The sequence below is a fragment of the Haliaeetus albicilla genome, chromosome 5 (assembly GCF_947461875.1).
Source record: "Haliaeetus albicilla chromosome 5, bHalAlb1.1, whole genome shotgun sequence".
In the NCBI taxonomy this organism is placed as follows: Eukaryota; Metazoa; Chordata; class Aves; order Accipitriformes; family Accipitridae; genus Haliaeetus; species Haliaeetus albicilla.
Window position 1 is genome coordinate 35,603,004 of NC_091487.1, and position 15,170 is coordinate 35,618,173.

The window sequence follows — 15,170 nt, forward strand, 5'->3', positions numbered from 1 at the left end:
ACCAATGGCTACTGGCCAGCATCCCTTCTAGTGACCTTCATAGCTGCAGTAACCAAACTCTTTCTTTTCTCCTTTTCGAAGTAGAGTATTTTGCATCTTTCTCATACTCATCTAACTATTCTGATTTTTTTGTGTGTGAGATAGCTTCATATCAAGAAAGGAGATTTCCTCTAAGCAATTCTGAGCAAGAATTTAATAAATTAAGGAGCTTTCCAAACCAACCATTAATTTCATCATTTCAAAATTCTTTTTGCATATCATGGGAGTTTAAATGGAAAACATTATGAACATATTTCTGAAAAAAACCCATACAGTAATTCCACTACAAACAGAGTAAGTGTATATGAATTTATAGTAATTCTTAGGTCTCCATATTATAGTAAAACTAATATAATTTGTTGCATATAATTTAATCTACTAAAGATTATTTCCACTTTGGGAATAATCTAAGCCCTTTTCAAAAAGCATGGGTATATCAAATACAGCTATTGAAGTATTAACACAGTTTACACATGATGTCTTTCATGTGGGAATCACAAAGTACTTGACAAAGATTATCCTTCACTACAAAAAATAGCAAGAATCATTATTTAACATTCTGTGTACCAGAAAAGCAAAGTGCACTCTGACAAAGATATTAACCAACTATCCTAGCATCATATGTCAAGTAGTTAAACTGGGAACGGAACCTAAAGGTTCTGGCACCTAATTCCCTGTTGAAGGCAGTAGGCTACATTACATCCAGTTATACAAAACAGCACTGACATCAGCAGAAGTACAGTTTATCCCCTCTAGCATTTTAGAATGTCAGTCTCCATAACACTCTCAGTGGTTTTTGTTGCAACACAGCAAGTATTAGATTTAATTGGTATTAATTATAATTAGGAAATGTAAACAGTTCAGTTTAAGCAAATCAATATGGTTTTTTTCTTACAGTATTTCCAACTTAGCATTGACTAGAAATGATGGGAAATTGTGCGTGTGAGAAAAACCTGGATATCTATGAGTTCCAGCCCTATATTCAAGCCAGAAGTTTCAGAAAAGCATCTGAGCTTTGGATACTTGCTGTGAGCTGGCAGAAAGATAACAGACAGTTTTTTCTTACATTTGCTTGAACCAGCCATAACTCTTTTTTAAACAAACAAAACTGAAAGCAGATGCTTAACGGATGCTCAGTATTATCAGTTAACTCCTAATTTCAGAGAAGCAGCTGAGTTTGCAGACACTTATCTAAACTGAACCTCTGAGCTTGACATTTGTCCAATGCCTATTCTAGTACCATAAATCGAGATGGGTTTCTGTGTTACTTTTACCTATCTTCAGTGTAGAATTTTATAGGATTTCTATTCTAATGCCACAGGAAGTACCACCCACCAATTATAAAGATTCAAATCAACCAGGTGACTGAAGGAGAAATAGGATCAATAATTATAGGATCTGACAACCTACTGATAACTCACTCAGAAAAAGGTAGATGAAACAGAAAGGTCAAAAGATAAGAAGTTATATTAGACAAAATTGAACGTGTATGATTAGATACCATAAAACATAATACTATAAAGCAGAAGGAGAACAAGAGAACTTAAGAAAAAAGTGGACAAGTAAGTAATTCATGTGTTTTTGCTCTTTCTAGAACACAAAAAGCCTGAAACACTAAAAAGTGTCCAATAAATTTAATAATTTATATAAAGAACACATTGTCCCAGGACACCGTGCAGGAATGTATCCTCTCCTTTTTTTTAAAAAAAATATATACATTATTCACAAACATAAGGATAAAATTTTCTGTTACACTGACAAGGGTAAATGCATCTCAATTTCCACATTGATAGGCATAAACAAGGTAAATGTTTGGAGGAATATGTTTTTCTATTTGAATTGATAACGCACAATTAAATTGCAATTTCCTCTAAAGCAGCACTAATCTTCTTCCAAGATCAACTGGGTATTTTTATCATATTCTACTCATCAGAAAGTAGGGTAGTTCAGCTTTGCAGAAGAAACCAGGTACTGTGTTGCCTTTATTGTTTGGGACTGTGGTGATATACATTTGCTATCCCTTCTGCTGGTTTTAGCTGGGGTGGAGTTAACTTTCGTCATAGCAGCTCGTATGGTGCTGTGTATTGGATTTGTGACCAAAACAGTGTTGATAACACACCCATGTTTTGCTGAACAGATCTTGCACAGCATCAAGGCCTTCTCTATTTCTAATGCTGCCCCCCAGAAAGTAGGCTGGGGGTGCACAAGAAGTTGGGAGGGGACACAGCTGGGACAGCTGGCCGAATCAGCGAAAGGGATAACCCGTACCATATGACATCATGCTCAGCAATAAATCTGGGGAAAGAGGGAGGAATGGAGAGGAAGTTCAGAGTTAATAGCGTTTGTCTTCCCAAGTAGCGGTTACACGTGATGGAGCCCTGCTTTCCTGGAAATGGCTGAACACCTGCCTGCCCATAGGAAGTAGTGAATGAATTCCTTATTTTGCTTTGCTTGTGCATGCAGCTTTTGCTTTCCCTATTAAATTGCCTTTATCTCAACCCATGAGTTTTCTCTTTTACCCTTCCTACCCTCTTTCCTATCCTGTTGAGGGGGAGTGAGCAAACAGCTGTGTGGTGCTTGGCTGCCTACCGGACTAACTACAGTCCTCAGGAGATCTAGGGTGTAATAAGAATTACAGAATCTGTGATATGACCGTGGAAGACACCATTTGGTTAGGGTCTTGGCAAGATCTGGGCAAAACTGAATTATGGTCCAGATCTATACCTGAGTCTACCATATTGACTGCTCTGCTCTGATGCATTTCTGGCCAGTAGTGAGGAAAGAACACAGACTGTTCATTTCTGAGCTGCTCTAACAGGGTAATTCATACAGTACAATGAATCAATTAATCTATACAAGATACAATTACACTGATCTGCTACAATACTTTGGCAAGCAAGATCAAGAAGCATGTTGGAGATCATAATGGTTCTGGAGAAATATATATAGTACTATCTCAATCTTGATGTTACTGTCAAAATGTAAGTGAAGATTTCCAATTAATAAGTTGGAAAGACAATACAACTGTTCTATAGTGACATAAAGATTTCCATTACAATTTTTTTGGTTTATGAGTTCTGTGGCAAGAAATTTGCAACTTTAATACTGCCCAAATACACTTGCAACTAAAAGAAAAAAATATATCAAATAAATATATCCATTGAGCTCCATAGCCTGGGAGAAGGGTGAAGAAGAATATTAGTTTATTTACAATACAAATTAACAGGGACTGCTACTTTTAAAGCATCCTGTTTTCACTTATCAAAGTATTTAATAAGACAGCCTCATGAAATAAAGTTATTAAAAAAACATTAGGACAATCTTTATAAAAAGAATTAAGCTAATCTGTAAATTATTACAACAATCTAAATGATCACTAACAGTAAACATTCAGCCTGGATTAATAGATTCAAATAGTTCACCTGACTCTTCAAACAGTAAATTGTTAAAACTATTCATGATTTCTGTGAGAAATACTAGCCTTTTGGTAATATTTAATTCTTAACAATTCTTAATATAGTCGTCAGAAATACAGCACTTACGCTGTTTACCCAAATAGTCCGTACTCCTAGAACCTGAGGTAGGGGAATCTATTCCCATATCTGTTTTGCACAGCTCCAGAGACAATGGTGCTGACTGGGAACACATACTCTGGGAAACAGGATAGAGCAGGACTGTTCTTTTCAACAGCAGCAACCTGCGTTTACATTGTCTTGAACTGATGATCAAATTGTACCTTGGATCTCACCCCTGTTGTCTCCAGACTCTACCCTGGTAAATCACTTCTTTACGCCTATTTCTGTCTCACACAAGACAAAATCTTTAAATCTGAATTAGTCTGTTCATAAGCCCACACTATTGATAAAAGATGCCATTACTTCACGTATATATGTGGACTTTCTCTAAAAAGGTATTTTTCATTATAGTCGTTTATAAACTTGAAGCTTTATATTCCCTCTGATAAATCTGGTCTATGATGAATATCTTTTTCATTTTGCATACAAATAATGATGAAGAACAAAGCAGAAAATAATCAATAGGAAATGGGTGAGCTCAAGGGAATAAATATCTTTGACAAGTGATGTCCAAGATCTGTGTAACCATTATTCTTAACATATATTAGGCACATTAGGAACATAATCCATAACAGATAGTAGGAATTTTCAGAGGCAACAGGTATTTAATGCAGCTTACATTATGTATAACTTTGTAAAACACTACACTATTTGCCAATGTATTTTTTCTTTCAAATGTGGTTACCTTTATGGAAGAATTCCTCTAATTTCTCCTTGAAGGGCTGGAGATGCTCTTCAGAAGACTCTCTGCAAACTAACTTCATCTGCTTTTCAGAGGCTACAAAAAGAAGTTGAGAGACATTTATGGCATAATTCGCCTACCAGAAGGATGTCAGCACTGTAGAAGCCTACATCTAAGTCACCTAGACTTACTTTAGAGGAAATTGAAATAATAAGCACTAAGGAATTCAGCAATTTCATTAAAATAAAAATTATCGATAATAGTCTAGCATAGCAAATAAAAAATTCTATATGTGTTTAAAGAGTGGAATTTGTCTTTAGTAATGACTTTGTCCCTAAAATTCCAGCTGTGTGTTGAGACTTACCACTAACAGAGCCTGCCTCACACACAAATTCTAGATGGTATTTAAAGGTCTAAACTTTGTTTCTGTGGTGAGTGGAGGATGCCTTGTATCTGGACTGATTTTAATCAATCAATGCCACGCATCCTATACTTAACCGTTTTTCCTAACACAGATGCAGGAATTCAGCTTTACTTAAGTATTCAAATTCCAGGCCATGATATGAAATAGTAGAAGTCTGTAAGAAAGTTAACTTACACCTAACTGCAATTTGTTTACTATTTAATCCATCTGTTATTTTAAGACCTGATGCCATGCCCATTTCTAAAAACTCCAGGTTATTCACCAATGAATTTTAACATTCCTAGAACTTCTAGCAACTATGTAGATTCCAGCATTCCACACTGAAGACGAAATGAAAACTGTCAGAAATCAATTAGCAAATGAATTCATTAACTACTCTAAGATTATTTTTTTTTCCCTACAACTCTTCATTCCCAAGAAGCTAAATTTAGGTGGAAATTTATTTTGGAGTTAAACCCAAGAGTTACAGTTTGGCTGCATGAAACATATTCACACCATATTGCTACCACCATTATATAATTCAACTTATTGCAGCAAAAATTAATACAAAACTGTGGAAACAGAAGCTGAGAATCTGTAATTAAAATGTCATGTTAACGTAAGTTTGCAGTGCCATGAAAAAAGTCAATGGAAGGTCAAAAACAGATGCTTACATTTCATTGTACAACTAGTAGTGTGCCTATAGTACTCTTGGACCACCAGGCCTTACTAAAAAAGACAGCTTTTCAATTAATTGAGATCAGAAATACATTTGGACAGTTGTTGTTATGGAAAAATGCTGAAAAGACACCTGCTCCTACCTAACTGTATATTTTAATTTAGCATGCCTCCACAAATCATGTAGGTTGCGGACTATGACATTATTCAGGAGCTCCAGAGCTTATGTAAAATGACCTGGGCTACAGTCTAAGTTTACCTTTAATCTCTAGTCTTGCAACCTGTAGCATAAGACAGACCTTTGAAACTGTTCAGAGTAAAGCTAATGGATATTTGTTTGTATGCCAGATAGTAGGCAGAATGGAGCATTAATTTAAACATAACAGGTTGGGAAAGTCTTTTATTAGCTGCTCAGTTCTGTGTCATTAATAAATTAAATTAAGCAAAACACATCACAAATCAGGGTAGTTTATATGACTTGTAAAGATTATTTTCTTATGATACATGCCTTTTACCATAAAAAATTTGAACTTTCCGTGACTGTTATCATACACTGAATGAAATTTATGTATACTTAACACTTATGTTTGTAGAATGAGAAGGAGATTTCTACAGCTATTCAAGCGAATTTTAACACTTTACTTTGGAAGAAGATGGATACATTAGAATGTACAGGGGAAAAATATCTAGCAAAATAACTGAGACAGTATTGTTAAGTTTCTGATTGGAAGTTTGAACAAAGTAGCAGCTACATGTTTGTGTTTTTTCTTTGTGTTTAAACAAATCTACAGAAAATTATATAAGGCAATATTTAGAAATTATTTTAGATAAATATAAAATGCAAAAGTGTAAAAGTATTAGTACACATATTGTGTTCAGGCATTTGGTACACAGTGACTATAGAAGGCACATGATTATTACAATCATGTAAGGTTGCAATGACTGCAAGCCAATAATTATTTTATAATAATCTTATATAAATAAAGACATATAAATCTATGCAGAAGTAGATTTCCATGACCATGTATTATAATAATTAGCTTGTAGCTACAGTAGTATCTAAACATACTCTAACATACTCTAGAAAGGTGTTTTCCCAAACATGTGGTGGTGCTAATGCATTGTCTGGAGTCTTGAAAGCTTCTTAGATGCATCCAATAAGTTTTAATAACACAGGACTTAGAAAGGTTACTCAGATATGTCCCATGTAAATATTTAAATGACCAAGAGTAGGATGAATTGTTTCTACATGTTTTTTGATGACATAAATAAAGATGACTAATATTAACCTTAATCAGATGACAAAAGCTACAAGAAATATGGACAAGATGAAGTAGTACCAGCATATAGAGAAAAAGCTGATTTGGATAGTGAATTCTTAAGAAGAATCCTAACATCCTTAACAAGAAGATCAACATTTGGCATGAGGGGAGAGGCAGAGTAAAAAGAAAGGCACAGAAGGGAAGAGAAAATGAGACAGATGATGTAGAATAAGTCAATCAGGGGTACTGTTTAAAAGTCTAAAAGTTTGAGATGAGATGAAATGAGATGAGATACCAGTTTGCATTGCTTAAGTCATCTTGGAACAATGAAACTGAATGAGACAAAAGAAGTCAAGTAAATGCTGGCAGACTCTAAGAATTTACATTATTGGAAAGCCTTACAAAGAGACTTTTGGACAATTCTCTCTGCTGCTGATATATCTAGATGATATCTATCTAAAACTAAAATCTATCAGTTTACTTCCTGAATTTCTTTCAGATAACTGCCAAAATAGACTGAAGGGCTCTGAGAAAGTTTTAGCTTTCACCTAAAGGAATCAAGGACATTGGTGATGAAGTGAAAATCTGTTAATCACAAAAGCAATGTATTTGCCCTATACTGGTTAATCCTCCTTTAACTGACTCTGAATTTAGGTTATACTTCTCTCAATAACCTATACTTTTGGTCTACAAACAAACAAATAATTGGGCAACTGAAGGTTAACTAATTCTGTTTAAAGTCAACTGCACTGAAATATTTGAATAAAATTTGAATTTATTTACTTGCTAATGTTAAAAATAAGACACACCACACAGGTATGGAGTCACTGGCTGAAGACAGTCATGAAGTTCAGCTAGAACTGCAGTCTCAAAAATTTTGTATTCCTGCTGAAATCTCTCCAGTCTCAGTCTTCCCTTCAATAATGAAATGTCCTATGCAGAATAACGGTTCCTTGTCCAAAACCTATAAGGAAATGATGGGTAGGACCACCAACCAAATGTATCTTTTAAGCTGAAGAACTTTGTAACATCATCAAATCTGCCTGGGGACAGATATGGCAAAGAATGGTGGAAGTGTGTTCAAAGGAATCACAAATCAGATACAAATAAAGACACACTTCGAAGAGGAAAAAGATTTTAATGACAGGGCTAAATCAAAGGTTTTGATTAAAATGGTAGTTGTAATTCTACATATTAAAGTCAGCTGGTCTTTGTCAACCTAAATTTGTAGTATTGGTGAAAGGCTACCATACAACTCTGTGACCTGCCTCAGTTCTACACAACATAATATAAAGGTTTCTGGTAACTAACATTCATTGAATTTCCTGTTTGTTTACTCAAAAATTTACTTGAAATGGTAATTTATTTTTTTTTTAAACAATACAAGTCATGCAAAACATTACATAAAAAAATTAAAACTAAAAAGTCCTGTTCCATCAGTTGCTCTGATTTTCTTTGCTGAAAATGCTATAACATATTTGAGGGAACATGACATGAGTTTTTTATATTTTGTTCTCACATTTACTACAATAGAAACCCTTTCCTTTTTAAAAGAAAATTATTTTAGCAAGGTTTTTATTACAATGATTCTGAGGTAAAGGATCCTATTATGCATTCTTTCTTTGAAATAAATTCTGAATAGCTTCTTTCTGGAAAAAAATCTTTCTGAAATTTAGGAATCTGAAGGAATTCTGAGGAATCTGACAGCTAGCACACCACACGTACACTTCTCCTCTCACCATCTCATTCCAAAATAAATAACCTGTTTCATCACTACTGAGTTCAAACAGATGCAAATTCTCCATTACTGTAATAAACTTCTGGTTCGTTTTCTTGGTATGCATTATATGTTAGTGAAATTAAAAGTAATATGCTACTTTGAAAACTGTTTATTTCTAAATGAGCTATTGCAAAAAAAGAAAATACGAGTATGCAATAGTATTTGAAAGCCCTTACAAATTGTTGGATGTACATCATGCTTCACCCACTGCAAATCTTGGCCACAGAAATGGAAACCATTAGCAAAACATTAAAACAAAGCTGGAAACTGCTGATTATCAGTTTGCCACTGTCTTCAGATTTAATGCAGTACTTGGCTCAGAAAGTTCTTTAAAAATCCCCAATATAAGTGAAAATATTTACAAAATAGAATGTCTCTCACTTAATGTCTGTTGGGCAATAGTCTTTTAAAACTCCACAGACACTTGTAAATCTGTCAAAAGAATCACTGCCCATAAACAAACTTTCACGTAAAGAGCATTTCAGTGTCAATCAGACAGGATTTGGAATATTTTAAGCACCATTTTTAAAGTAAACGCAAACCCAGAAATAGTTTAATGATGATAACAGTAAATTACTAACTATTTACTCACCAGAACCCACCAGTAGCATTTACTGGAATCATCCTGACAGTGAAACCAAGTATCAACACCATGAATTCCTATAAACCTGTCACTGACACTATCCCCCATGAGTTATGCCACTATGAAAGCTGCTAAACACACACCCCCACCTCCTCTTGTCTGTTCAGAGCCTAGCAGGTTATACTGCCAAGCTTGCTATTTTATTTTCTTGTTATAATGCAGGCTTATATTTGACAGGAGGGTTACTATTTGATAATTCTTTTTTAGAACCCTTACCTTTTCTGTTTCAAAGGGGATCTGAAACCATACCACAAATGAATTCAATGTAGCACTAAATAACCCCAAATTTCTGTATGAGAGGATCCATGATTTTTTACAGTGCAGAAGCCTGTTACACTACTTGGGCCTATATACCTAAATAAGAATCTAATAAACTTAAGATAAAATGTATAAATTTAAATTATTCAGCAAGTGCTATATAACTTCCTCATGATTTAGTTAGTTTGGTTTTGCTTTATTACATTTTCTTACTTGCAAACAACTAAGTTAAACAAAAATTTAGAGAGAAGCATGTTTACCCATTGGACACTGTTGCAGGATTGGGTTATATTCTCTTGTTATTACATGCAACTTAGATACATATTTACTGCAAGTATGCACATAAGAATGTTAGCTTTATTACAATCTATTATATCTGTGCCATCTACAGCTCTTGTGCTTATTTATAACCTTGCAAGTAAATGTTTCTTTTCAGAAAGAATTTTAAATAAATGTGGAGAAGAAGGGAAGAGATTTATCTTGATTCCTTCAGAGTACAGTGTAAGAATTTTGACAACTAACTGCAAGTGGTTATGCTGCTACTGACCCAGAAAAGTTTCAGAGACAGTACTTTATTTGCATTTTTGGACATACACTTATAATCAGTACACATCTCAATGATAGCAACACACAAAGGTTCAAGCTCTAACACCCTAGCCAGAGCTGGGTTGACTAATACAGAAGCCTTTGAACCAAATAGAGTGGGAAATGCCATGAAGTGGGGTGTGAGGTTTTCTAAGACAAAAGTATCTGAGAAAAATGTAGAACAGGATCAAATTGTGGCGGTACTCTATTCTCAAGCTTTGTTTTTATTGTGTTAAATAAAGGTCAACAATTTAATGCAAAAAAGCGTTAGCGCACATAAAACTAAGTACACCATTCTAACCTATTAATCGCTTGCATAGTTACTGTTCTATGAAGTTATTTTCAGCTAATTTAGAAGAAAAAATGTGCTTCTATGTACAATTATTTTCATCACTCATTAATAATTCAGTTTTCTTAAAAAGCCATTTAATGGGATAGAAGCTAATACATAAAACTTTAAACAGTCCAATCTTTGTTTGAAATACATTTTCCTCATGACACACAGAAACAAGTATCTGTTTAGGTGCTCAAGCTCTCACATATAAATGAGACAGAAAAACATTTCAGTGGTAAGTCCTAAGCTGTGGAAAGTCAAATAATTGAATTAGCGGCATACAAAACACCCTGTAAAGTTCACCTGTTCTAATGGACTTTTAATGGAAGCCCAGAGTCAGACTTCTTGACAATTCTCACAAGTTTGATCAGATATGCCAGCTTTGTCTTTCAGATTTGAGATTTGTGAGGGGTTTTTGTTTGTTTCTTTTATGTTTAACAACATTTTGAACTTTTACAGTATGTAATGGCATGCAGAGGAACTGTCAGGTCTATATTAGTTTCAACTAACCTAGAAGAAAAATTTCTGTTGCTCCTTTTTTTGTCAAAGGGTATCAACATTTTATACAAATAATTTTAAAACCTTTCTGTTAAGATTCTTTCCTAAGAATACACTTAACAAAATGAACAAAGATAGCTAGTAAAACTAAATATTTTTCACACCATGGCAACATATCTGAGACTCTGGTTAATGTATTCTCTCTGAAATGGTAGTTTACATTCAGCGCACCCCTCAGCAGAAAAGCATACTGCAAGGGACTGAACAGTACATATAAATGAATATAATGACTAAACCCTCATAGTTTTCTAGTCAAGTTTTTGTAAGATTCCTTAAGTGATTCCAGCACACATTATTAGTAGAAGTTTTGGTTTAGTGTCAAGATCCAAACATACAGACCTCCGCACATCATTAAGACCTGTCAGGAGCATAGAAATGTGTGCTAGCAGAACCCGCTGAGAAATCAGAACATTTCCCTCCTTTCTGAACAGTACAAAAAATGAGTATTTTGAAATTGAAGAGTCTTGTCTGGCTAATTTAGAGGAAGACAAAATTTTTAAGAAGCAATAATAATATTTTTAATCAGATGAGCTAAGATTTTTACAGTGCCAGGAAAAGAAAAGACCTTTCAAACACACAAACACATAAGTACTTAGCATAGTGAACAAGGGATCAGATAGATGAGAACTGCTAGGCAATGGCTGAAACAGTATGTTTATGAGCTGAAATTGTAGAGGCTGGAGAAGTGATCTCCTGTTTCCCTCTGGACTGCTGGATCTCTGATTTTCTGTGCAAGACAGATCATAAAGTTCCACCTAATTAATTCTTCTACCAAGTTTATGGCTTTGGTTCAGCTAGAGCATCCTGCTTAGATTTAAAATAATGTAAATTCATAAACTACCTACAATATTAGCAGGAACACTTCTCAAAGTGCTAATTGGCCTCACTACTACTAATTTGCATCCCACTGTCTGAATTAATGTACTTTTAATCTTTGATCATTGGCAGTAAATACATAAGCGACTGCCTCAATTCTAGCAGAAATCTGCCTTTTCGTTTACTTCATACTCCCTCAAAGAGGAAAAGCTAATGAGGTCCATAAATATGAAGTCACTGTTCCTCCTAACGCTAGTATTACACACTCTCCAAACTACATCATTCATTATCCATCATACACATTGACAGGGACAATATTCCTCCTGTTCCCAGATGTATACTACATAGTTATGTAACTAATGCTTAACACACACGCACACTTATTTATTTATATAAAAGGGAACACTGAAAAGTGCACAAAAAACGTAACTGGTATTTCCAAGATCTGTTTTAGAATCTTAACATTTGCAGAATGATTTTTAACAAGAAATTGCCGAGGATTCTTTAGCCAAAGAAAAAAATATAAAAGAAAAAATTAACAGCATGCCATTGTTTAACGAACAGAAAGCTTTCTCCATTGCCTTTGTGCACACATGCAGACATCTGCTTCCAGGGAATAAACTCTTCTAAAACATCATTGCTTTGCTCCTCTATTATATTTCTGAATCTTATTAAAACCATTCCATACTATTCTCTATTATCAAAAACTAGAAAATCTAATGGAATTTTAAGAAATGATCCACTTAGGAAAATTTCCACTTAATGTATTCACATATGAACATTACTAGTGGAACACTGTCAAAACGTTAGTTTTATTGTAAAATAGAATCCAACGCACATATACAAAATGTGTTTTTTAATGCCTGTGTTGTATCTTTGCCAAATCAAAACAAACTGAAATACATCTCATCCTGCTGAGGCAAAAGACTATTCAAAAAGTGGTCAGAAAACTCTGAGAAAGAAAAGAGTGTCATTTTGTCAACTCTTGAAAACAAAATAACTTTTCCTGTATGAAGCTGTCTCTTTTCCTTACACCATGCTGCATTGCTTCAAAATATATCATGTAAATGTTGGACAGTGCAAAAATGTAGCGATATTCACCAGGTACAAAACAACACGCTCCATTTATGCTAATTTCTAAACAAATAACAAATGCACCTATTTGGCTCCTCATGTTCCACCACCCAGTTCAAAGTTCTATTTGCCTGCACTTCCAAAATTTTAAGGTTAATTTTAAAAGTATAATTAACATAAAGAATATTGAAGTAACTAGTTCCTGGAAAGTATCATACAACTTCTCTGCTCCTGCTGGGAAAATTTTTCTAGAACATGTATGTGACTCAGATGTCTAAACCCCACTTTTAAATTGACTTAAAACATTTCATTTAAATTAGACTAAGGCTTCAACTGGTTGAAAATATTTTAGAAAAGGGCCTTGGATACTTTTTTGAATACTATCCTCCTGTAGTGAATAAACAATCACCTTTTACTTGGAAATATCTATTGACCCAACAAATTATTTAGAAAGTTAACACTCAAACTGATATAATATTTAGAATTTTCATTATGTGATCCAGTAACCTTACTGTCTATAAAGCAAATCAAACAAAAGACACAACCTCTCAACATTGTAATTGTTGGCCTATTGATAATTATTGTATCATGATTATACTAAAACTCTGTTCCATAAAACAGACTTTATGTAAGGCCATGTTATGTAGGACCTTAATACATAATTCCACCTGAATAAATAACAACACATTCAGTTAATTTCTCCATCTATGTTTACATAGATATCCAACAAAAGCTGAAAATGCCTCAATTTATGAATTGAAAACATCAATTAATCTCTAGAACAAAAATGTGTTTATAGTTAATTAGTGGACATTTTACTGCAAAAACCTTTAACTCAGTTTGGGGACTCTGATGGGAACACACACATTTAAGAACTTTAAATTAACTTCTTATGAATAATACTGATTAAACTTTTCTGCTTTTGCATATTTTCCTATTGGTAAATATATTCCCTTATATAATCCTTGATAAAAACAGATGTTGTTCAGTGTTTTAAATCTGGAAAATCAGAGAGTTTTAGTCGTAAATGAGCATGAACTGATTATTTTTTCTTTTTTGCAGCTTCCTCCTTGTCTCTGTTCACAGTGGCTGCAAAAATCAAGAATGAGTGACCCTTTCCAATTTCCATCCATTTCTCATTTCTAAATTCGCTTCCATTCCTGTCTTTATTTTGTAACACATATCCACTTTGCAGTATAATGTGATACAGAGCTCCCTGAGGAGGCACTGAATGAGAGTAATGTAGATGCAACATTTTAATCTGGTCTAGTCAACCATGCTAAGAGGCAGGGTTAATTAGCTATGATGCTGGTATTGGCATGGCAACACCATGCTAGTCACATCCAGTGCACTGGATCTGTTTCTATGAAAAAGAATACATATATATATATATATATATGAATATATATACACACATATTCATATCTGAAAAAGAATATATATATTGTTGTGCTATTTGAGAATGAAAATAAAATGAAGCACTTGAAGAAGAGGCAGAGGAAGCGAGGTATGTTCAGCCTGGTGAAGAGAAAGCTAACTGGGGATCTAGTTTTTCACTTCAACTATAACAAATAGCTATAGAGAAGATGGAGCCAGACTTTTCTCAGAAATGCACACCTAAAGAAAAAGGAATAATAGTCACAAGTTGCATCACAGAAAATCCTCACATGGGATAAGGAAAAATATTCAAGACAGTGATTCAGCACTGGAACAGGTGCCCAGAGAGGTGTTGGAATTTCCATCCTTAGGTTCAAAACTGAACTAAGGCCCTGTACAACCTGATCTAAATATGAAGTTAGTCCTCCTTAAAGGCTTTGGACCACAGGACCTCCAGAGGTACCTTCCAACCAACCAACCTGCATTTTTCTATGATTTTAAGATACTTGTAATGCTTCTGTATTAAAAAAAAATGTGAAAACAGCCAATGTAACATTGTCATTTCTCAACTTTGCATGCACAGTTTTACTTGATTCCCTTTTAATCTTTTTGTACGGATTACACAATTTTACAAGATGGAGTTGCCATAAGCTGAAGTTTTGATGAAGTTCCACTACTTAAATGTGGAAAAGCTGGGGGTAACATCCTTATGCAAGATACAGATCTGTCAACAATTAGGTTAAGAGGTCCCCAGTTTGAAACCATGTCTCCTGGAGTACTGAAATCCAACTGATTATCATAGGTAGCTGATCCATGAAGTCTTGTTTCTATTTTAGATTAAATTACCTCCTTTCAGTCATGTATGTGTGTGTAATCACCCACATATATACGCATACATACTCAGTTAAGTTAGTAAAAATTTAAAAGATATATACAGTACTGAAAAAATATTAGCATGAAAATGGCAACTTGTAACTCTACTGGTGGCTATGAAAGAAGGCAAAAGCAAAAGGTATGTGCATTTTCAATGGGATCAGAATGTTACAGTCTCATAGGAAATTTAATTAATTATGAGAAATAAAAGTGTGACTCTTGAAAGTATTCAG

At 34.2% G+C, this 15,170-nt stretch overlaps 1 protein-coding gene across 6 annotated transcripts in view; it reads right to left on the reverse strand.

Moving 5' to 3' along the window:
- FMN1 (formin 1) overlaps positions 1 to 15,170 on the reverse strand; it is a 209,578-nt gene that overhangs the window by 47,206 nt on the left and 147,202 nt on the right. For all 6 annotated transcript variants that reach the window (XM_069784109.1, XM_069784110.1, XM_069784107.1 and 3 more), the window contains one exon: positions 4,300 to 4,392. In XM_069784109.1, the coding sequence (XP_069640210.1) occupies positions 4,300 to 4,392 (93 nt within the window). The remainder of the gene's footprint in view (positions 1 to 4,299; positions 4,393 to 15,170) is intronic.